We start from the raw sequence: 23,417 nt of genomic DNA on the forward strand, positions 1-23,417 counted from the left end.
CACTTGAGGCCAGGAGTTCAAGACCAGCCTGAGCAACATAGCAAGACCTGTCTCTACAACAAAATAGAAAAATTAGCTGAGAGTAATGGCACATGCCTATAGTCCCAGCTACTTGGAATGTTGAGGCAGGAGGATTGCTTGAGCCCAGGAGTTTGAAGTTGCGTGAACTATAATCATGACACTATACTCTAGCCTGGGTGACAGAGCAAGACCCTGTCTCAAAGAAAAAAAAAAGGATAGAAATAGTTTTTATCTTTGTTGCCTTTTGCCAAGTTGTTCTTCAGAAACAGTTGAACCAACTTAAAATGCCCACTCCCTTAAAACATTGAAAGTCCTTTTCACTTTAGGACTAATTTATTACTTAGTCCCTAGTTTATTAAATAGTCATTGTGAGGCGGTATGGCATGTGGGAGTCAGATAGACTTGGATTTGAACACAGTCTGCTGCATGTTAGTGCTGAACCGCAGTTTTTTTGTTTGGTTTGGTTTGGTTTGCTCCTTTTGAAAGAATCTCAATTTTCAATGGGGTTATTTTAAGTATCAATAAGATAAAGTAGCTGCCCTGGTGTCTAGCACATGGTAAATGCTTAGTAAGTGGTAACAGCTATGATTATCATCCACTCAGCTCTTACTTGGGGAAGAATCAAAGGAAAAGGGTCCCTCAGGTAGTCTTACTTGGCATAGGTCAGGACTACTCTGGCAAAATAAAGGCATGTGTCTTGATTTTGACCTTTAGGCCTATAGGCTGCTACGCAATGTCCAGAGTTTTTTAGTGGATTGTCTTGGATTAGCTCACTTTCTTATCTGATGTGGAGAGGGAAAGGTGTGCTGACATCAAGGCTAGCCTCTCTTCCCTGGGCAACTCTACCCCTACCACCCGCCAATCCCTTCTTCACTCTCCCCTGAGCAGTTCCTGCCTCATGCTGGGGACCGCATCTTGATCACGGGCGCAGCTGACTCCAAGGTGCATGTCCACGACCTAACAGTAAAGGAGACTATCCACATGTTTGGAGACCACACCAACCGGGTGAAACGCATCGCCACAGCGCCCATGTGGCCCAACACGTTCTGGAGTGCTGCTGAGGATGGGCTTATCCGGTAAGGGTCTGGGGCATCGAGTGGGGCCAGTGCCTCTGTTGCTCCCGCTGCACGGTGGCTCCCACATCCCCTCTGCCCACAGTGCTTCCTTCCACAGGCCTGGCTCCTTCCCTTATGCAGAGGTCCAGCCCATTTGTCTGCCAGGGAGGTTGTATGTGTATAGACTCTGCTGGGAACATTTGCTTACCCCACCTTCACCCTCCTCCCTCCCTCTTTGTCCTCCCCTGCCCTCCCTCTAGGCCCTCTGACCTTCTCTCACCCCCTCCAATGCTGTGCTGCCCCTGGGAATTCATACTTGCTGTTTCCTCTACCTGGATTCTCTGTCCCCAGCTCTTTCCATGTCTGACTCTTTCTTACCCCAAGGAGATCAGCTTGAGTCACCTCTTCAGGAGCTTCTCTGACCATCCTATCTAAAGTAAATAGACATTCTTTGTTTCAGGACCCTAATTATATCCTCTATAACTCTAATCACCATCTGTATTTCCTTTATTTTATTTTTAGTTGTGGGTTTACTTTTTTGTCTGTATCCTCAGTAAATAGTAAACTCTCCTAGAGCCTCTCTCTGCCTTGTTCTTGGTTGTGTCCCTAGAGCACAGCACAGTGTCTGGCACATAGAGGCACTTGTTACATTTCTCCTGAATAGTTGGTCATTGAGCATATGCCTGGGAGTGGGGGAAGCCAGCCAGAAATGGTAAAGTGAACTGTCTGTCCCCTTTTCCAATGCCCTGTATTGTTACACATTTGCCCATTTGCCCCTACTTCCCTTCATCCTAAAATAATATCATTGTCTTTCTTCAACTCCTTTCTTCAGATGTGACCTTGGAACTTCTTCCTTATCTCCCCAACGTGCTTTAGTCTGTCTCTGGAGTTCCTATCGGACTTTGTGCCCCCTTCCCTGTTACAAAGGAGAAGTATCTAAGTCACGTATAAACTATAACACAGTAGTTAAGAGCAAGGCACTGAAGTCAGACAGACCTGGGGTCAAATCCTAGCTCTCTTACTCAGTGTTTGTCTGGGGCTAGCCACTTCACTCCTTAACCTCAGTTTCCTCATCTGTAAAATGGTAATAGTCATAGCATCTTCCTTATTGGTCTGAGCATTAAAATTGAGATAGCATATGTAAAACCTTAGCATAGTATTTAGAAGACAGAAAGCACTTGGTCAGTGTCAGGTCCAACTCTGTGTTGTATTAATACTTGCTGACCTTCGCTGACCAGACTGTGCCAGAGCCAGCTGGTAGAAGCTGAGTGTGTAGTGCATTGGGTAGGATCCTAAGCACTTAGGCATAGGCAGAGTCAGGGAAGGTGTCCTAGAAGAAGGTGAACATAAGCTAGGCCTTCCAGAATAGACAGGATTTGGATGGGCAAGGAAAAGCAGAGTAGATTCCCCAGGTTGAGCAGAGTCTGTGAAGGCAGGGACAAACATGCATGTGCAGGGTAAGGAATTCTGTAGTTATCATTGACCCACATTTAGAAAACTGGGGAATAAGGTTGGAGAGAGATGTGAAATCAGGTCTTGAAAATCAGGCTGAGGAATTTGGTAAAAATAAACTTAAAGTAAACTCATGCTAAAAGTATTGAGGAATCTTTGCAATTTTTTGAGCAGGAGACTGATATAAAACACACATTCTGCTTGTTTGAGGAAGAGCAATCTAGTGAGCACGTCTTAGAAGGACAGGGTGAACAGCAAAGAGATTATTACAGATGTCCAGGCAAGAGGTGGATGAGCACATGAATGATGTCCCTATCCATTCTCTGGTACCTGGGTATTGGCTGCAGAAAGTTCCCAGTCTGAAATGGTGGGAGTTTGCTGCTCCTGGGTAGACTTTTTGGCATTACCTTTGCTGCATAGTTGGGACTTTTGGGCTTGCCTTGGCCTGTGGTATTTTAGGTAGCTCTTGGATGATCTCCAGATTCTCTTTTCTATTACCTCCATACTGCCTTTGTTTCCTTAAAGAGGCCAGATTAGGAAGAAGCAAAGCAGAGCCATTAAAATGCAGTCAGGAAGCTATCCCAGCTCTGTACTTACTAGCAGTATCATCCCAGGCAGGTTATTTAACTTCATTGAACTTCAGTGTTCTAATGATACCTAGGGATAGTGTTAGGATTAATTAAATAATACATGTAAACCACTTAGGGACAATACTGGACATAAAGCATGTTCTAAGTGTTAGTGATCAGTAGTATGATAGTAGCAATAATACTGACACATATAAAATATGTACAGTAGTATCTACCTTTGGGGTTCTATTAGTATAAAACAGAATGTGTGAGAGCCTGCTGCAGCTGCCTGGCACACAGTGGGCACTCAAGAATTGGGAGTGGTTTTTGACCTTCTTATTATTTACAAACAGGTCCAAAGCCCCTCCCAATGCATAACAAGGACTTGGCTTGTCCCCTGCGGTCCACATAAGGACTCTGACCCTCTAACTCTGTCCTCTCTCACAGCCAGTATGACCTTCGAGAGAACAGCAAACACTCGGAGGTGCTGATTGACCTGACAGAGTACTGTGGCCAGCTGGTAGAGGCCAAGTGCCTCACTGTCAACCCCCAGGACAACAACTGTCTGGCAGTCGGGGCCAGTGGGCCCTTCGTGAGACTCTACGACATTCGCATGATCCATAACCACAGGTAGGAAGAGTTTAGCCTCTTGTGGGCAAGTCCTTGGGAACCTGCTACCCTCTCTCATGGCCATGCCCTCTTCATTATGAGGTGGGTTTTCTTTAATTTTGTGACTTAAAAACATTTTGGTTGGTCTGAAGGTGTAGTGAGTTATCTCGATGGTTCACAGTTAGTTACATATCAAACTCCTCATTCTACTCTTTTCCCCCTTCTCACCACTGCACTTGACTAGTCTTTAAAAAATTAATCCACACTTGTTTTAGAAACTATGAAAATTATAATAAATTACTTGTAATCCCATCACCTGAAAGAAATCACTATATATAATATTTCTTGCTAGTTCTTTTACTATTATTATTTGTACAGAGTTATAATCTTGTTCATGTAAGTTTTTTGTACATGTAATTTTGTTTTATTTATTTTTTTAAACCATAAAAGTAGAATATACTCAAGAACTTCCATAGCAACCCCAGACCTGAGTAGCTCCTCCAGCCAGGGCCTTCTATGACTCTTGGGACAGGTGAAGGAATATCTGTCCTGCTTTGCTTTCATTCATGGGCCTGGGCAACCACTGCTGACCCTCATACACTACATGGCTTGGAGTGGGCCTTGAGCCTTAGCATGCTCATCTGTAAAATGGGGATGGTAGGGTGGTCATGAGGACCCAGACAGTTTCAGGACCTACTTGTAAAGCACTGTAATGTATGGATCTACAGCTGTCTAGTTGGTAGACCTTGGGGTTGCTTAGGTAAGGAAGAAAGGTACCTCCTGTATCTCTCAGGGATACAAACTTAGGTTTTCCTCTAGTGAGTGTGGTCTGGTCTAGCCAGGGGTAGTACTAGGATTTTAACCCATATGATTTTCCTTCCCACCAGAAAGAGCATGAAGCAGAGCCCTTCAGCAGGCGTGCACACCTTCTGTGACCGGCAGAAACCCCTTCCAGATGGTGCAGCCCAGTATTACGTAGCAGGTAAGGCTCAGCACAGCTCTGGCTCCAAACTCTTGGCTGGATGCTGACTCTTATTGGGGCGTTGCAGGGAGGCAGCATGGCATAGTGGTCAAGAGCAAGGGTTTTAGAGTCAGACAGACCTAGGTTTTAATCCTGACTCTGCCATTAGCCAATTGTGTGACCTTCAGCAAATTGTAATACTTAACCTTGATAGTTTTTTTTCTGTAAAATGGGGTTATAATGAGTAACTGAGATAAAGTATATAAAGCATTGGTCCAATGCATATAGTAAGGGCTCAACATTTGAAGCTGCTTTTATGATGAAATTGATTGCTATCATTTTCAATATGGCAAATTTCACAATCTCTTGCACCTTCGAGGGGGACTAGGAGCCTCACTCTAGGATGACTAGGCTATTCCCTGCAGGTCACCTGCCAGTGAAGCTTCCCGACTACAACAACCGTCTGAGAGTTCTGGTTGCCACTTATGTGACCTTCAGCCCCAATGGCACAGAGCTGCTAGTCAACATGGGAGGGGAACAGGTATGTATACTGCTGCATAAGGTGGCTCTGCCCACCACTGTCCCATATCCAGCAGCCAGAGCTGCATACCTAACATCCACTGCCATGAGGCAGACAAGAAGCAACAGCCTCATTTTAAATGATGTTACAGTTAAATGTGAAGGAAACATGGCATCGTTGGAATTCTCAGATGTCCCCGCCTAGTCTTTTCTCTTTCTTTTTTTCTTTAATGAACTAGGTAGATATATGATAATATGGTATTCTGGTTAAGAATATATATTTTGGAATTGATAGACCTGTCTTCAAATGCTGGCCCACCATTGACTAGCTGTGAACTATGACTTTGAGCAAATCTCTTCATTTTTCCGAGACTTGGTTTCCTCATCTGCTATTTTCCTAGAAGGAAATCCCTGGGGCTCAGAGCATGTAGCCAGGCTGTGGTTCCGGGCCGGCTTTGGGAAGTGTTCTTTAATAATGGCAGGTTGCTAAACCTTCTGTTTGTGTGCTCTTAGGATATTTAGTAAGTCTTGCAATTCCTTTATTCTACAAACACTGAGCACTTACTCTGGAACTAGCATTATCATCATAAACATGAGAGAGACAAATATGAAATACCATCCATCCCCAGGCTGGCAGAAGATGTGGCAAATAAAACAGTTGATGACATTACAAAGCAAGATGGGAATATATACAAAAGAAATGGGATGGAGAATAGAGGAGTGCAGGCCAGACATTCCTGTACCTGTCCCAAGAATCATGAAAACACAGGGGTAGTGCTAGGGTAAATGTAAAATGAGACATTTGGCTTTGTGACGTCTGAGGACCTTTCCAACGTAATGTGATTCTAATTAATGACATTTGTTCAAACAGGGCTTTGGGTAAATCAAATAGCCACCCCCAAGTGCCAGAGCTAGGAAGATTTTCCTACTGAGATTTGCTGGAAACACCTCCTGGACTAGCTCGATGGTTCCATACTCAACACTCACTATGTTCAAAAACCTGGTTCTTGAAAAGCCACTAAGGCCTTGCTACTAGTCCAACCACATCCTTACCTTAAAGCCTCCATCTCTTTTCTTGACCCCTCAACTCTAGGTCTATTTGTTTGACTTGACTTACAAGCAGCGGCCGTACACCTTCCTCTTGCCTAGAAAATGCCACTCGTCAGGGGGTAAGTTCTCCCTTAGGGTATCTCTGCTGAGGCAGTGTGGGCGAGCTCGAGTGTACACTGTCCCTGCTGAGAAGCCTGCCCGTTACTCTGGACTATGGCTGTGATTCCCCAAAAAAGAGCAGATCTCTGAAATAACCCCATCTATACAGTAAGAAGGAAGACACCAGGTCAGAGCTCTTTGAGTTTTGCAGCACAGCCCTTTTCACTTCCCTCTGAAAAGACAGGTTCTTTCCATGGGTTGGCTCTTGAGGACCTGAAATAGTTCCCTTCCCCTTCTCATCCTGGCTCAGTCTTCTCACTGACTTCTTCCTGGGGCCTACAGTTGATGTAGGCACCTCCTCACCCGTCATTCCCATCCCTACCTATGGGTAAGGGTAACGCCAAGTTGAAGCTGTGTCCCTTGCCAGCCAGCAGAGGGCGCGCAGGCTTTTCTTTATGCCATTGCCGGCTGGTCTGTGAGAACTTGCTTTCTGGGGATGGATCTTACCTGGGAGAATAGTCCCACAAAGGAACCCCCTGTGGTGGAAGCTGGAGGGCTGCCAAGAAGAAATGAGGATCTCTTCCTGATTTTTTTTTGTCACTTTCTCCCCATCCCCTGCCAGAAGTCCAGAACGGCAAGATGTCCACCAATGGTGTGTCCAATGGTGTATCCAATGGCCTGCACCTTCATAGCAATGGCTTCCGGCTGCCGGAGAGTAGGGGACATATCAGGTGAGACCAGCTGACTTGTCCTGCCCTCCAAGTCCCAATTACATCTTATGGACTGACTGGAGGGAAGAACATGTCCTATAAATCTTCCTCCTGATCTGTACCCAGGCATGCATCACAGAGGGTGGGGACAGAGTCTTCTTGGAGTGTGGCTAGTGGTCCCAATGCCACTCTTACCTAGTAGGACACCAGTCATGCTCACACTGAAGCTTTGGTCTCTTGGTACCTGGGTAGCTGCAGCTGGGACCCAGGAGCTACCTGCCTCTTAGCACTGAGCTCTCTCCAAAAAGGGGTTCCACACAGATGGGCCTTCCCATTATATGAACCCCAATCCTGTAACATATTCTTGCCCCTCTTCTCTGCCAGGCCCTGTGCTGGGCTTTGGATACAGAGGTACTCAAATTCTCTAGCCCTTGAGAGAAACAGAATTCTCTATAGGAGGGACGCAAGAGTTCATAAGGTTCAGCTCAGCTTGGAGGCAGGTGGTGTCAGCTACTGTCATGCCCAGGAGTTTAAGAATTGCCTTAAACTTGTCTAAGCAGCTTCATTTCTGCCCCTCTTCTTTTTCACTGGCTCAGAGTATTTGGAATTGTTCCTATTCTCTATCACAGTAATAGGTAATAGCCCAGGCAGGGGTAGGAGTGGTCCCCTCTTCTAGATGGCAGTGCAGATCCCACGGGCCAGAAAACCTGAGTGGGCCTCAGGCTAGGCTACAGACTTCCTGAGGGGCTGCTCTGACCTTCTTTTACTGGTCTGACTTGGCTCTATTTCCCCTGCAGTCCCCAAGTAGAGCTGCCCCCATACCTGGAGCGTGTGAAACAGCAAGCCAATGAGGCTTTTGCTTGCCAGCAGTGGACCCAGGCCATTCAGCTTTACAGCAAGGCCGTGCAGAGGGCCCCTCACAATGCCATGCTTTATGGAAACCGAGCCGCGGCCTACATGAAGCGCAAGTGGTGAGTGGGCACTGCAGAGGGGACCTGGGTCAGGACGAGGGATGAGGCGACTGGACCAAAAGGCAGTGGGCCTGATGGAGCCGAGTTGCTGAGGCATCCAGGGAAGGTGGCAGTGACATCCTGCTGTCTCTTAGGGCTTCTTGGCCAAGGCCTTTCCTCCTCACCTCCAGGCTAATGGTGGGCAGGCACCTGACCCGTTAATCAGGAAGTCTCAAGCACAGAGGAAGCCCACAGTTAAGTGGCACATGTTCACAAATAGTTCCTACATGGTACTTTGTTATAAAGTGCTGTGGCCACTGGGGAAGTAGGAGTTGAGAGAATGGTTAATCCCAACTGTTGGAAAATCGGGCATTGAATTGGACTTTGAAGGAGCAGTGGAATCCTGCTAGGTGGAAATGAGGGGTTTGGTGAATTCAATTGGTATCTGTCTAAAATGTCTGCAGCTCCTTATCCCTGGGGCTTGCTTTCTATTCTGTTAGACCCTTCGGGACAAAATACAAACAAGATCCCAGATATCTGAAGCTGGCTGTGGGTCATGCTGGGGCATGGTGGCTGGAGTGAAGGTCCATATCCTTCATCTTTGGAGACCATCAGGGCCCCCAGCCCTTCCGCCTGCAGCACCAGCAGGCAAGCAGACAGCCAGACCCCCATCCCCCAGCCAGGGCCAGGACGGGAGATGGATAGAGCTGGGCCCACAGCCATTTCTGCTCCGTCTGGCATCCGTCGGCTCTGCCCAGACAGACAGGCCAGCTGGTGTGCCATCGTCTGGCTGCAGCCAGGCAGGCCAGAGAGGGAAGCTTAAGAAACCCACCCAAGTCAGCAGGATAGTAGGTGGGGGCTGGGGAGGATCTACCCCCATGGCCTTAGCTGAGGCATTAGGAGTTTGCCAAGGGCTCAGGTGGCAGCAACACCCAGGCAATGACTGTTTGGGGGCCATCCTGAGGTGTTTCGCCTCTTTGTCCCAACAGTTGGGTAGAACGCAGTGGTCTTCATCCAGGATCTAGGCTGAGAGCTCAGCTTCCCTCCTGCATTCTTGCTAAGAGAGGTTGGTGATTTCCCAATCAATGTGTGCCTTCAGTATGTTCTCTGAGCTCCTACTATGTGCTAGGTACTAGGGACATAAAGTTCTGTCAGCCTGAGTTCTCATGCTCCAGAGCACACAGCCTCAGGACAGGGGGTAAAGTCATGGACATAATTCAGCATTAAAGAGGTAAGAAGCAGTGAGTCTTGTGAATGGTCAGGCAAAGTGCTATGGGCATCAAGAAAAGTTGGGTCACTTTAGCTGGGGATCAGGGCAGCACCAGAAAGACGTCGTATCTGAATGGGCTTTAAGTGTGGGCAGGCTTAGACAGGAGATGAAGGAGAGGAGGGGCCGAGGGGGAAGGACATTCCAGGGAGATGAAATGGTGTGAACAAAGGCGTGGGGGCGGGGGACTGACTGAAGAGCTTGTTTGCAGAACAGCAAATCCATTTGGCTGGAGCAGAGGGTTCAGGAAGGGACTGGCAGGAGATGAGTCTGTGAGGTAGCCTGGGGCCGGCCTGGGGAGGGCTTGGAATGCAGAGTGGTGGCGCTGGCCTTAATTCAGTGCATGATGGGCATCTACTGGAGAGTTCTGAGCAGGAGAGGGATGTGCCGAGGGCTGTTCTTTCAGGGAGATTGATCTGGCAGTGAGTCTAGGAGGGGTGAGCCCTGGGGCCAGCCTGCTCTCTCCCCCTCATCCCCACATGCCTGCCAGTGACCCCTAGAATGTCACATTCTGTCCCAGGCCAGTCTCCCCAGGGCTGCCATCTGCTCCTGAATGCAGTGGGAGCTGTCACCCTCTGGCTCCTGGCTGGTCTCTGGTCTGGCTCTCCCCAGGAGCTCGGAGGGGCACCTTGCAGGCAGTAATTAGGTTTCCAAACAGCGCCTGCTCCTTTGTCACAGCCACTCGTTCTGACGCAGGCCACACCATCAAAGCAGCTCTGTCTCCTTCCTGCCCCCACACCAGCTGAACTGCTGGTTTCTGAGCATGGCTGCTCCAAGGGCTGGGTGCTCCCTGAATGCTGTAGGAGAGGAGGGTCAGGAGGGACTTTCCCATGTCAGGCCTGCTTTGGCCACACAGGAGTGTTGTGAACTATGCCCTTGGTGGAGGGGCCCTCATCTTCAGGGAGTGCTGCTAGGGTCCTAGTCCCACCTGAGCCCAGCAGGGAAAAGAAAAAAAGCTTCCGAAGGAGAAGTGGCTCCTGGGACCCATCTGGCTCTCTAGATAAGAAGCAGAGAGACAGGCCTACAGGTGCTAGGGAAGCGTGTCTCCTATATTCTGGCACAGGGTGGGAGAAGGAGGGGCTTCTCCTTTGATTTTTCCCACATACTCCCCCCATTATCCCCAAAGCACTTCCACTTCCCTTCATCCTTGCTTTAGGAGGTTGGAGAAGTGAGTGGGGACAATTTGGAGCTCTCGCGTGCACAGCCCCCCTTGCCATCAGCTTCCAGAGAGCTGACAGTGCCAGACTGTCAGGCCCCATCCTCCAGCCCCAGGAGGTAGAGGCCACAGCTGCTGTGGATCAGTCAGCCAGCACAGAGGGGGGTCTGGCTGAGGGCTTACTGCCTGCTGGTCAGACCCTGCATCCCCAGCCTGGCACTTCTGGCTTCCCCAGACCACAGAACTGTCCTTGAGGGCCCCCTGCCTTGGACATGGCTTTGAAGGCCAGCCGGGGGGATTTGAGGAGGTGGATAGAGGAAGAGAGAAGGAGGGCTTGGGGAGCCTGAGGTGGGCAAGATGCCAGGCCTTCTGCTGCAGAGCTGCGGGTTCCTGGGGTGAGTGGCTGTGCAGTTGCACGCTGTGCCCGGCAGAGGGCAGCCTGACACCATTTTTTGTCACCCCCAAGACCTTAGGGTTCCTGATTTGTTCCTTAACATACTCTGTCTCCTGAGAGGGCAGCCTGGACTGAGCCAGGATTGTCTTCATCCCCAAGTCCCCTCACTATGAGATCTGTCAAAGGTGGGCTGGGGTGGCCACAGGAGGCAGAGGAGACTGAGTGGGGACCCCTTGCTTGCCATGTGGCCCCACCTCCAAGCCACACTCCCCTGCCTTCCCAGGGATGGTGACCACTACGATGCCCTGAGGGACTGCCTCAAGGCCATCTCCCTAAACCCATGCCACCTGAAGGCACACTTTCGCTTGGCCCGCTGCCTCTTTGAGCTCAAGTATGTGGCTGAGGCCCTGGAGTGCCTGGACGACTTCAAAGGGAAGTTCCCGGAGCAGGCCCACAGCAGCGCTTGTGATGCATTGGGCCGTGACATCACAGCTGCCCTCTTCTCCAAAAATGACGGTGGTGAGTGGACACTGAGGAGGGGTTGCTGTCACTCTTACTGTTTGAGCTGCTGCATGATGTCCTGGAGAGGTCATGGTTCTGGGATTGGAGAGGCCTGGATTCAGATGATTCAGCAACCATGCAACCCTGGGGCAGTCACTGGTCTCTCTGAGACTCAGTTTCCTCATCTGAAAAGGGGGCATGCTAGCTCCTCCCATTGAGAGTTTCTGTTGACGATTAGCAATAGCATGTTTAAAGCACCTGGTATTATGCTTGGTGCTCAGAATAGGAGTAAGCTGAGCCCAGTCAGGCCATGTGGGCTCCTGCTGGACAGTCTCACCTGCTCACAGACGGAGACTTAACAGCTCCACTTGGGCACCTGAGAGAGAGGCAGTAGCCAGTTGTTGCCTTTGTTCTGTTTGTACAAGTGCAGCAGAGACAACAGCACAGGGCAGTAGAAATGCTTCGGGCATGGAGTGTGGGGCTTGGGGTTCCACTCTGAGCTCTACTGTGTACTAACTGTGTGGCCTTGGACAAAGCAGAGCCTCTACCTACTGCCTTGCCTGAACAAAGAACACGTAAAACCCTGCCCAGCTCACCTCGGTAGTGTTGGAGAGTGAACTGGGTCATTGCAGTGAGGGCTATAAACGTGAAAGGTGAGCTCACTGGAGGCAGACACGGATCCTCACCTCTTTCCTTTGCGATTTATTAACCATGTGATTAATTCATTTGTTTAGTGAATAATTATCAGACACCTGCCATGTGCTAGGCACTGTGCTAGGTCCTGGGAATAAACTCTGAACAAGTCAGATAGGATTTCTGTGTTCATGGAGTTTACAGCCTAGTGAAGGAACCAAGCAGTGAAGCAGAAACAAAGAGTATGATGAGTGCCTTGGGGACTGAATGATATAGGTGTATAGGGTACAGGGACTTGGAGGCAGCCTGAGGTTCTTCAGAAAGAGACGTTTAAGATCTGAAAGATGCGGAGGAAGAGTTAACTAGATACATAGTATAGCTGTGGGAGGTGCAGAGATGCTGACATGGGGACCAGCACACTCAAAGGCCCTAAAGCAGGCAGGAATGAGGCACTTTTAAGGAACTCAGAAAACTGGTGTGATTTTAGCTGTCATTTAACTGATCAGTGCCTCAGTTGGGATCCATAATAACTTGTCTCCAGAGGGTAAAGGCTTGGTCCTTTCTTTCTTTAGAGCTATAAATCTATTTATAAAAGTCACCCGTTCAGGGCTCTCTTTTGCTAGTGCTTCACGCCATCCTCTCCTGCCTCTCACTGCCACAAAAACAGAGCTTGAGTCTGTGCATACTTGAGGCTTCCAGGCCTTTGTTCAGGAACCTGAACCAGGGCCCCGCTGGCATTAACAGTCTCCTCATGAACATCTTCAGGGGCTGGATCCAACCATTTTCTCACAACTGTTTCCCAATTTTCCAGGGTAGGGGTGAAGGAAGGTAGCCTTATATTGCCAAAACTTTGGGTTGAAACAGGGCCATCAGTAGGGAAGAGATTGGGGGCGGTGGGGAAGAAAGGGACAGGACACTTAACCTTTCCTTGATCTTTGCCCCCAGAGGAGAAGAAAGGAGCTGGTGGCAGTGGCCCAGTCCGCCTCCGCAGCACGAGCCGCAAGGATTCCATCTCTGAGGATGAGATGGTGCTACGGGAGCGAAGCTACGACTACCAGTTCCGCTACTGCGGCCACTGCAACACCACCACGGATATCAAGGAAGCCAATTTCTTTGGCAGGTCCGAGGCCCTGAAGAGGAGGAGGGCACAGCCCAGTTGGCAACAGGAGGTTGGGGCGGGGGGTGTTGGGGGCATAATTCTTTTAGAAAAGTCTCAAATCCCAGCTCTGCCTCTGTGCCCTTGGGCAGATGGCTTCACCTCTGTCAGCCTCAGTTTCTTCATCTGTGAAATGAAACCAGCCATACTCACTCATGAGGCCATAGCAAGCACTAATGAGATAATCCAAGGAAAGCATCCAGCACAGTGCCTGGACTATTCCTTTATCCCCCACTTCTTCCCCCTCTGCATGTACCTGGGCTTGGTTTCTGTATCTAGGTGCTTGGTGCCTCCCTCTTCTAGGAGTATGAAGCAAGAGCCCTCAGAGGCTGGGAATCTTTTCACCTATTATGTGCTCAGAACTGTGCCCTGGGTTCTGAAGGACAAAGCTTGAGTCTCAAATATCATTTGCAGATGTTTGCACTTTCTTTGGGTAGCTAAGACACATGAACACAAATCAAGAATCTCAGGCCGGGTGCGGTGGCTCACACTTGTAATCCTAGCACTCTGGGAGGCTGAGGTGGGTGGATTGAGCTCGGGAGTTCGAGACCAGCCTGAGCAAGATCGAGACCCCGTCTCTACTAAAAATAGAAAGAAATCATATGGACAACTAAAAGTATATAGAAAAAATTAGCTGGGCATGGTGACGCATGCCTGTAGTCTCAGCTACTTGGGAGGCCAAGGCAGGAGGATTGCTTGAGCCCAGGAGTTTGAGGTTGCTGTGAGCTAGGCTGGCGCCACAGCACTCTGGCCTGGCAACAGAGTGAGACGTTGTCTCAAAAAAAAAAAAAAAAGATGTAAGATCTGATCCTGGCCCCAAGAAGGTTGATAATGTACTTTGTGGGAGACTGTCTTGGAGGGACACAGGCAGTTGCTAACCCTGGGTTTAGGAGAATAGTGACAGGGTCTGCAGTCTGGAGAGGATTGCCATGTGCACGGAGTCCTGAGTCAAGTGCAGACCCCAGAGCATGGGGGGCTGAGTGGCTCCAGACTTCTCTGCTCCCTCGCCCTAGGCCACACAGCCTCTACTTGAGGCTGTAGGGCAGTACCCCACCTGACCTCCCTGCCCTTTGCCCCCCCGCCAGCAATGCTCAATACATCGTCAGTGGCTCTGATGATGGCTCCTTCTTCATCTGGGAAAAGGAGACCACCAACCTGGTCCGCGTGCTCCAAGGGGACGAGTCCATCGTCAACTGCCTGCAGCCACATCCCAGCTACTGCTTCCTGGCCACCAGCGGCATCGACCCTGTTGTTCGGCTCTGGAACCCCCGACCAGAGGTGAGGGTGCAGACAAGATGGCCGAAGCCAGGCAGGGACCCTATGCAAGGCCTCCGGCTGAACCTGCAAGGAGTGGGAAGAGAAATGAGCCACACAGAAGCTAGAAGCTGCTGGGATGAATAAGCTGTTGCCTGAGGGCCCCAGGCTATGTCAGGGTGTGAGCCCTCAGGTTCTGGAAGCTCCAAATGCAGTGGCAATTCTGGGTACAGGAGTTGGCTCCTACCTTCTAGGAACATATCCTTGAGCCAGCCCATGAAGATGGGATACACATATAGGAAGATGAGACATGCATACACCAAGGGCAGGAGTGCAGGCGGGCAGAAAGGGAACCAGACCAACTCCAACCCACCTCATAAGAAGGGTGCCTCAAAGGCTCCCTAAGTACCCTTTCCCTCATATACCACTGTGGTGTGTACCCCCTGAAGCTGTGCAGAGGCCAGTCCTCAATCAGAAGGGAACTGTGCAGGCTTTGGCATCTGTTGAGGCTAAATTTGCATCTGGTCCCTTCACTCACTGCCTAAGAGACTTAACCATCTCTGACCCAAGGTTTTGTCATCTGTACTTGGGGAATGGGAATGACAGCACCACCCTGAAAGGTTGCTGTGAAGAGTAAAGAAGTGAAGCCTGTAAAGTGTCCAGCCCACAGGGACACTTAGGCAGTGTGGTCCCCTCCACTCCCAGTGTGGGTAGCCAGGCGAGCCTACCTGATGCTTCCCCTGTCCCTCTGCCCCACCTCCTCCCCGTTCCCAGCAGGTAAAACAAAAGTCAAGTGGTGTGTCTGATTCCGGGGGGTTCTGCAGTATTCCCTGTTGAGGGATAAGGAAAAAGAAAGTTAGAAGGGTTGGTGGAAGTGGCAAGGGAACAGAGTGAGGTGGGGGAGTTTTATCTTCCCCCCTCAATCCCGGTATGTGTGTCCAATGTATCCTGGTATGTGCTTTCCCCCATGTATATCCTAGTGTGGTGTATGCCCCCATATATATTCTGGTGTAAGCCTTCCCATTGTACCCCCTGATATGTGTATTCCCCCCAGTATGTATACCAGGGTGTGTGTTCCCCTCCTCCCATATACATCTCCTGGTGTGTACATCCCCTCATGGAGATAGTTCAGTCTGTGTTTCCCTCCCCTGCCCCAGTGCATATACCCTGGTGTCTGTCCCTTCCTGAGCCCACATGCATTGCCCCCTCCCCCACCACAGAGTGAAGACCTCACAGGCCGAGTAGTGGAAGACATGGAGGGCGCTTCGCAGGCCAACCAGCGGCGCATGAACGCAGACCCGCTGGAGGTGATGCTGCTCAACATGGGCTACCGGATCACAGGCCTGAGCAGTGGGGGTGCCGGGGCCTCTGACGATGAGGACAGCTCCGAGGGCCAGGTGCAGTGCCGGCCCAGCTAGGCCCTCCTAGCCCTGGTCTCCAGCCCCTGCTACTAGCTGGACCCTCTGCCCTGGGCAGGAGGTCAGGGGGTTCTGTTTTGGGTTGTCTTCCCCACCCCCCATCTTTTCATTTCCCCTGTTTTGTTTGTTAGTTTGGCATTGGGGGTGGAAGTTGCTACAACTTGCTGGCTTTCAGACTCTTGGGCTGATTGTCCCTTGATTGTCCCCAGCCCTGAGCAAAAGAACAGGAGGGGACACCCTCTGTATGCCCCCCACCTCCTGCTTCCATGTCCCTGGAGGTCTCTGGCCTGCTTCAGTATCCCTTCTGCCTCAGGTGGGGAGGCAAAGGCTAAAACTGTCTTCATGGACTATCCTGCCCTTCAGCTGGCAGCAGGAAGGGGACTGGGATTCCTAGTTGGTAAGGGCTAGCCTTGGCCTATTGCCACTCTTGCTCCCTTGCCTGCAAAGTTAGCTCCCCTGTGGTCTTCAGGGAAGGTTCTGAAAAAGGAGTCAACAGTGTCAGAATGGAAGCAAAAGGAAGGATGGGAGCCCTGGGGTGGGCAAGGCGAGGCCACCTGCCCTGGCCATAGTAGAGCACCCTCGCCCCCTGGGCACTGGCTCTGGCTCTGGCTCTGTGCCTGCTCTCCCTGGGCACCTCTGGGGGCTCTACCTTTCCCGAGGGCCCTGGCAGAGGGTGGGGCACTGCACCATAGCCCACCCACCCTTGCCAGCACTTCCGCACTACGACCACTCTCCTCCTGGGCGCTCCTCAGCCTCACTGTGACCTTTCTGCCAGAGCTCCCAGCCAGGCCTACTCTGCTGAGGTGGCGCTTCCTGCTAAGGGCCCTTCTCTGCCCTTTCTGCCCACCTTCCCACCCCACATGCTGAGCCGCCACAAAGACCAAAGAAGTGATGGCTTTTCTCTGTCCCCTGCTGCTCTGAGGGGAGGGGGGGTGGGTCTCCTGAGCCACTCAGATGGGAAAGTCTCTAAACTCAGCCCCCTCCCTCCTTAGCAGCTCCAAGCTTTACACTGGATGCAGCGGTCACCCCACTACTCACCAAGCCTCCCCTTCCCTCTGCCCCGCCTGGCTCTTAGCTCAGGAGCTGCTCCAGGTAGTTGGTTCATCCTTCCTCCCCCTTCTTCTCAGTGCTTACTTGGCTCCAGCCCTCCAGCTGCAGCCTCTGGGGAAAAGCAGCCTCCCTTCTCCTCTCCCTCCCTCCCTCAGTCCCTGTCTCTGCCAGGTGCCTCCTCTCAGTCAGGCTTCAGAACAGCCCTGGAGACAGGAGGGCCATGTTAAAAGCTTTTTCACAGTTTTAAGAAGACAAGGGGGGTGAGGATAATGGTGGGGGGTCTGGCACCATCTCATTGCTTTAATCCCAGCAACACAGGTGGCAGCTTCTCCCCCATCTCCCCACCCCAGTCCCTCTTCCCACCCCTCTCTTCTTCTAGCTTGGTAATGAAGTATATTTATTGGTGAAGGAAACAGCTGCTGCTGCTTCTCCTGCTGCTGGGACTTGCTCCCCTGTCTCTTCTCCATGACCTTTCTCTAGCCAGGGAGGAGAGGGCAGGAGTATTGGGGCTGGGCCCTGGGGCCCAAGGACCAGCTGGGGCCCCTTTGCTTTCCTGTGTTCCAGCCACCTGCCATTTCCTCCCTGCCTCCTACTCTCCCTCCCTGCCTCCTGCCTCCCACCCTCTGCCTGCCCAGCCTGGGCCCTGCAGTGTGGAGAGACACATAAGCCTTACTGTCCTCTGGGGGCAGGAGCCGAGCCTTTTTGTTGCTCCGCTCCCAGGAGAGTGAGGGTGACGCAATTGATTAAAACCATTTTGTTCTAGGTGTGGCTGGTGGCATTTGTGGGGTACAAATGGGTCTTGGACCAAAGTGAGGGTACCTGGTCCCTCACCTCTGTAGCTCTGTGATTTTGAGTAACCACACTTCTGCCGAGCAGAATGAAGCCTGCCTTATGGGGTCACTTTGAGCAAAAGCCGTCCAGCCCAGTAGGGCTGAGTTACAGAGCCCAGCTCTGGTGGCTGTGATTTGCAATAATCAACTTTTACTCTCTGGCTGTTTTCTCCTCTTTAAAAATAAGGGGCTTGGAGTCTTGGTAATTTTTCAAACTTTTTAAACCAGAACCCAAATAAGATGCATACATTTTACATTGTGACCCAAGATTCACATGCTTACTTGTATGTATAAAATGAACAAAAGTTTTACACAATAATACTTACCCTTGCTACATGCAGTGTGCACTATTTACCTTTTATTAGAGAAAGAAATACTGGTTTTAACCCACAAAATTGATTTCACAATTTACAGTTTTTTGCTGTGCCCTGGATTGGATGATCTCTTAGATCAGAGTTCCTGAGCTTTCTCAGCTCACAGCACCATTGTTGTCTCAGTCGTTTTTTTCATGGAGCCCCTAAGCCAAAAGATGTACCTAACAGTTCAATTTATTAAGTAGTTAAGCCCAATCACTCAAGTATTTATGTCCTAACAAGTTAGTCACCATTTAAAAAATAATATGCCTAAATTGGAAGAAATAATATTTTTATTTTATTCTTGACTGCAGTTATGAATGGGAACTGTTGGGCACTGTACAATTTGTTAAACTTTCTAATCAAAGTAGATGCTGCTACCCTCATTTCCCTTTCCACTGTGACTTTTCATTTGCTTTTTATCACAGCGACCACTAAAAATCCGGCTTCTTAAAGATGACATAATCAAAAAGAATGCAGCACACACAGTCTAACAATGAAACTGTGAACTACCTTGAGCTTGTAGTTCTCTCAGTAGCCAAGGATGTTGAGTATCTCAAATTTAAAGTATCCTACCTCCTTTGCCCCCTATGAATTTGCCATGGTGCCCTAAGGTGCCTTGATGCACAGTTTGGTAACTGTGGTTCAGTGCTATGAGAACAGTAGTTCCACTACTGAAAGAGGTCCTGCCAGAAACACACTAGGTGGTATTATAAAGCAGGTGTTATGGGCTGGTATCATTCCTCTCTGTTCCTAAATTGAAGTCTGCAAAAGCTTCTTCAAGGCATTTCCAGACCAGGCAAGGGAGAGATAATGTTCCAGGCCAAGGAAGGTAGTGCAAAGTCCCAGATTCCCTCATGGACCCTGAGTGATTCATTTTGGCTGGATTGTAGAGGGTGAAGTGGAGGGGCAATCAAATTGTAGAGGCCTTCCTGTGTGTGTTGAGAGACCATAGGCTTGATCCGGTAGGCAAGGAGGAGCCATTGGAAGACTGTGCCAGGAGTTCGCTTTCATTTGGAGTTGGTACTCCATTTTGAAAAAAAAAAAAATAGCCTTTATTTTTTAGAGCAGTTTTAGGCTTACAGACAATTGAGCAGATAGTGCAGCAAGTCTCATATACCCCTCTTTCTCTGGCTCAGTTTTCCTTATTAACATCTTGCACTAGTATGATATATTTATTTCAGTTAATGAACCAATTTTGATACATTATGATTAACTAAAGTCCAGAGTTTACATTAGGGTTCCCACTGTGTTGCACAGTTCTATGGGTTTTCACAAATGCATAATGTCAGGTATCCACCATTACACTGCCATACTGAACAGTCTCATTGCTCTAAAAATACCCTGTGCTCCATCTATTCAGCTCTGAGCACTGCCCCAGAAAAAGTACTTAGGAGTAAATCTAACAAAATAACGTACAAGGTCTATTTGAGTAAAACTACAAAACTGATAAAAAGAAACCAAGGAAGATCAAATAAATGGTGAGATAGTCCACGTTCATGGATAGGAAAACTCAATATTATTAAGATGTCAGTTCTTTCCAACTTGATCTGTAGAGTCAATGTAATCCTAGTCATAAACCCAGCAAGTTGTTTTGTGTGTATTAGCAAACTGATTCTAAAGTTTATATGGAAAGCTAAAAGACCCAGAATAACCAACACAATACTGAAGAACACAGTTGGAGGATAAACACTACCAACTTCAAGACTTATAAAGCTACAATAATCAGTCTGGTATTGGTAAATGAATGGGAAAAGAGACCAATGGAACAAATAGAGAACCCAGAAATAGACCCACACAAATATAGTCAACTGATCTTTGACAAAGGAACAAAGCCAATTCAATGGAGAAAGAATAGTCTTTTCAACAAACAGTGCTGGACCAACTGGACATCCACATGCAAAAAAAAAAAAAAGAATCTAAACACTGACCTTACACCATTCACACAAAATGACCAAGAGACCTAAATAAATGTAAAACATGAAACTATAGAAACTAATAGGAGAAAATCGAGGTTACACTGGGTTTGGAAAGGAGTTTTTAGATACAACACCAAAAGCTCAATCCAAGAAAGAAGAAAAATAAGTTGGACTTCATTAAAATTAAAAACGTCTGCTCAGTGAGACACTATGAAGAGAATGAAATAAGCCAAAGACTGGGAGAAAATATTTGCAAAACGTATCAGATAAAGGACTTTTGTCTAAAATATACCAAGAACTCTTAAAACTCAACAATATGAAAACAGCCAAAAATGGGCAAAAGACCTGAACAGGCACCTCACCAAAGATGATTTATGGGACTAACAAGTATATGAAAAGATGTTCAACATTATACCATTAGAGAATTTCAAATTAAAACAATGAGATACCATTACACACCTATTTAGATGGCTAAAATAAGGAAACTGACCACACCAAATGCTGATGAGGATGTGGAGCAACAGGAACTCTATCATTCATTCTTGGGGAGAATGCAAAATGGTACAGCCACTTTGGAAGACAGTTTGGCAATTTCTTACAAAGCTAAACATACTCTTACCATAGGATGCAGTAATTGCACTCCTTGGTATTTACTTAAAGGAGTTGAAAATGTATGTCCACACAAAAAACTGAATGTTTACAGCAGCTTTATTCATTACCAAAAACTGAAAGCAACCAAGATGTCCTTCAAAAGGTGAGTGGATAAACTGTGATACAGCCATACAATGAAATACTATTCATGATAAAAAGAAATGAGCTATCAAGGCACAAAAAGATATGGAGGAAACTTAAATGTATATTGCTTAGTGAAAGAAGCCAGTCTAAAAGGGCTACATACTGTATGATTCCAACTATATGACTTTCTGGAAAAGGAAAAACTATAGAGACAGTAAAAAGATCAGTGGTGCTCCATTTTTAAAGTGCTTCCACGTATGTGACCAAAGCTCTCACCAGCCCTGCAGATAGAGAACCTGGGGCTCAGATAGGCCTACACAGTGAACGTATGGTAAAGCAGATGTGTGAAGTTGTGTTTGTGGTAGGCAGGTGTGGCTCCAGAGGCCTGCTCCTGTCCTTGTCCTTAGGAGCATGCCCAAATGTGGTTGCAGAACTTAAAAGGTGATGAGAAGTCAAGCAGCTCAAATCTTCTCAGCCCTAGCTGCATATCAGAATCACCCAGGATGCTTTTAAAATCTCAGAGATTCTGTTTTAATTGACCTGAGAGGCAGTCCAGCCGCCCATTATTTTAAAGCATCTCAGATTCGTTCTGATATGCAGCCAGAGCTGAGAATCACTGATCTAGCCATATCTCCACATTGTACAAATAGGAACAAAGAGTTTCAAAGAGAGGCAGGAAAAGGGATGGGCTTGTCAAAGGACCCCCAGTGAATTAGAAGCAAAGTCAGGACTGGCTACCTGATTCCTAGTCCAGTTCTTAAAAACTCACTTTCTTATAGTGAGTCATGATACTTTTTGAATTCCTACTGTGTACCTGGCACAGGGGTGGGCACTGGCTTAATGAAAATGCACACAACAGATAGTCCCTGCCCTCCTAGAGCCTGCAGGTTATTTCGAAGTTGGGGAATAGCAAGTAGGGGATTGTGCCTGGTCCGTGAACACTGGATTTCACTGTGAAACTTGAGTCCTCCCCAGCGTATTCTGCCATCATTGGGCAAGCTCTTTGTTGGGCCTGCGGATACCAATGGATCTGGCGGGCAGGAGAGAGGCATGTGCCACTCGGTGGTTCTGCCTCCTGCTCCTACCTAATTCTTTTTAATATAAAATTAGTCCTGGTCCTAATGAGGCCGTAGTTTATACCTATTTTATAGTGATTTTTAGACTCTCAGGCTGTTCTCCCTTCATCACTCTTTAACGGGCCCTAAAAGGGATCACCAGCAGAGACAGCCCGGAGTCAGGGTACAGAACCTCAACTGTAAGATGTGCTTAGACTCCAGGCAGTTTCTGAACCTCTCTGGGTTCATTCCTCTCGTGGGTAAAATGGGGATCATGCCTACCTGGTTACCTTGCTGTGTTGTGTGAAATTATGCACATGAAAGTGCTTTTTAAGTGGTTAAGAGTCCTACAATTGTGATGTATAGTGTTAACTATAATAGATAACAGTAAATTTTTTTTGTTTGTTTGCGGGGTTTTTTTTTTTTTTTTTTTTTTTTTTTCTTTTTTGAGACAGAGTCTGGCTCTCTTGCCTGGGCTACAGTGCCGTGGCGTCAGCCTAGCTCACAGCAACCTCAAACTCCTGGGCTCAAGCGATCCTACTGCCTCAGCCTCCCAGGTAGCTGGGACTACAGGCATGCACCACCATGCCCAGCTAATTTTTTCTATTTTTAATTGTTTGCCTAATTTCTTTCTATTTTTAGCAGAGACGGAGTCTCACTCTTGCTCAGGCTGGTCTTGAACTCCTGAGCTCAAATGATCCTCCCGCCTCAGCCTCCCAGAGTGCTAGGATTACAGGTGTGAGCCACCACACCCGGCCAACATTAAATGTTTATTTGGGCCAGGCACTGTTCAGATGTAGCCTATCAAACCCCTCAAAACTCCTACAAGATGTGAATTATTGTTTCCCATTTTAGAGATAAGGAAACTGATGCCCTGACAGATTCTGCTACTTTCCTAAGGTGTGATAGCCACTGACAGAGCTAAGGTTCAAACACTGGGATATCTGGCTGACTCCTGAGCCCACGTTTTGTCATCATACTTTACTTCCTACTCTAAAGTAGGAGACTTAGGTTCTGGTCCTAGCTGTGCTTTCTATAACCTTGGGAAACTTTGCCCATCTATAAAATGGAGTGGAAAAGGAAGTTGTTTTGTGTCTAAAGGACCAGAGAGTCTGTTCTCAACTGGTTTCTTGCATTTCTTTGGCCCCCTTGGTCCCCTTCCCACCACGGAAAGGTTTGGGGTTACAATGGAGAGAGGCCTTGCCTCCAGGGGACAGGAGGGTAATGATGGAGCTAAGCAGAAAGGCTGTGAAAGGCAGGACGCTACCCTCCCACATACCACACACACTGCATCATGGCCAGCAGCTCCTCCAACCTTCAGCCTAGCCCCTGGCTCATCCTGTTTCCCTGGATTATTGATCAAAGTGATTCTTCCCCAGATCCCTTAAGGAGACCATCTCTGGTCAAGAAACGACTCCAGTGACATTCCCTGAGCACTATCCTATCTGCCAGGTGCCCTGGATACAGGGACCAATAGATCCAGTCAGTCCCCTTCTCAAGGAGTTCAAAGTCTCTTGGGAGAAACAGACATGTAAACACCTAATGCTAATACAGTACACACAAATATTCAATAGGTGGAAACACAGGCTTTGTGCTCTGGGAGCAAAGAGGTAGCATTTGCCTAAAACCTTGAAAGCCTAAAAGAGGAGGGGAAGAGCATTCCTGATGAAGGAACATTGTGAGCAAAGACATGAGGTATGA

General features: G+C 48.5%; 1 protein-coding gene across 3 annotated transcripts in view; it reads left to right on the forward strand.

Annotated features, from left to right (window-relative positions):
• WDTC1 (WD and tetratricopeptide repeats 1) overlaps positions 1–17,853 on the forward strand; it is a 60,133-nt gene extending 42,280 nt beyond the window's left edge. The window contains exons 6-16 of one of the 3 annotated variants that reach the window (XM_069479633.1): positions 910–1,097; positions 3,545–3,727; positions 4,594–4,688; positions 5,093–5,208; positions 6,280–6,355; positions 6,958–7,066; positions 7,843–8,016; positions 11,096–11,331; positions 12,892–13,066; positions 14,188–14,380; positions 15,577–17,853. In XM_069479633.1, coding sequence (XP_069335734.1) covers positions 910–1,097; positions 3,545–3,727; positions 4,594–4,688; positions 5,093–5,208; positions 6,280–6,355; positions 6,958–7,066; positions 7,843–8,016; positions 11,096–11,331; positions 12,892–13,066; positions 14,188–14,380; positions 15,577–15,774 — 1,743 coding nt within the window. In that variant the 3' untranslated portion in view covers positions 15,775–17,853. The remainder of the gene's footprint in view (positions 1–909; positions 1,098–3,544; positions 3,728–4,593; positions 4,689–5,092; positions 5,209–6,279; positions 6,356–6,957; positions 7,067–7,842; positions 8,017–11,095; positions 11,332–12,891; positions 13,067–14,187; positions 14,381–15,576) is intronic. The other 2 variants (XM_069479634.1, XM_069479635.1) reach the window with 2 other exon arrangements.
• The last annotated feature ends 5,564 nt before the right edge of the window (positions 17,854–23,417 follow it).

This window comes from Eulemur rufifrons, chromosome 8 (genome assembly GCF_041146395.1).
Source record: "Eulemur rufifrons isolate Redbay chromosome 8, OSU_ERuf_1, whole genome shotgun sequence".
In the NCBI taxonomy this organism is placed as follows: domain Eukaryota; kingdom Metazoa; phylum Chordata; class Mammalia; order Primates; family Lemuridae; genus Eulemur; species Eulemur rufifrons.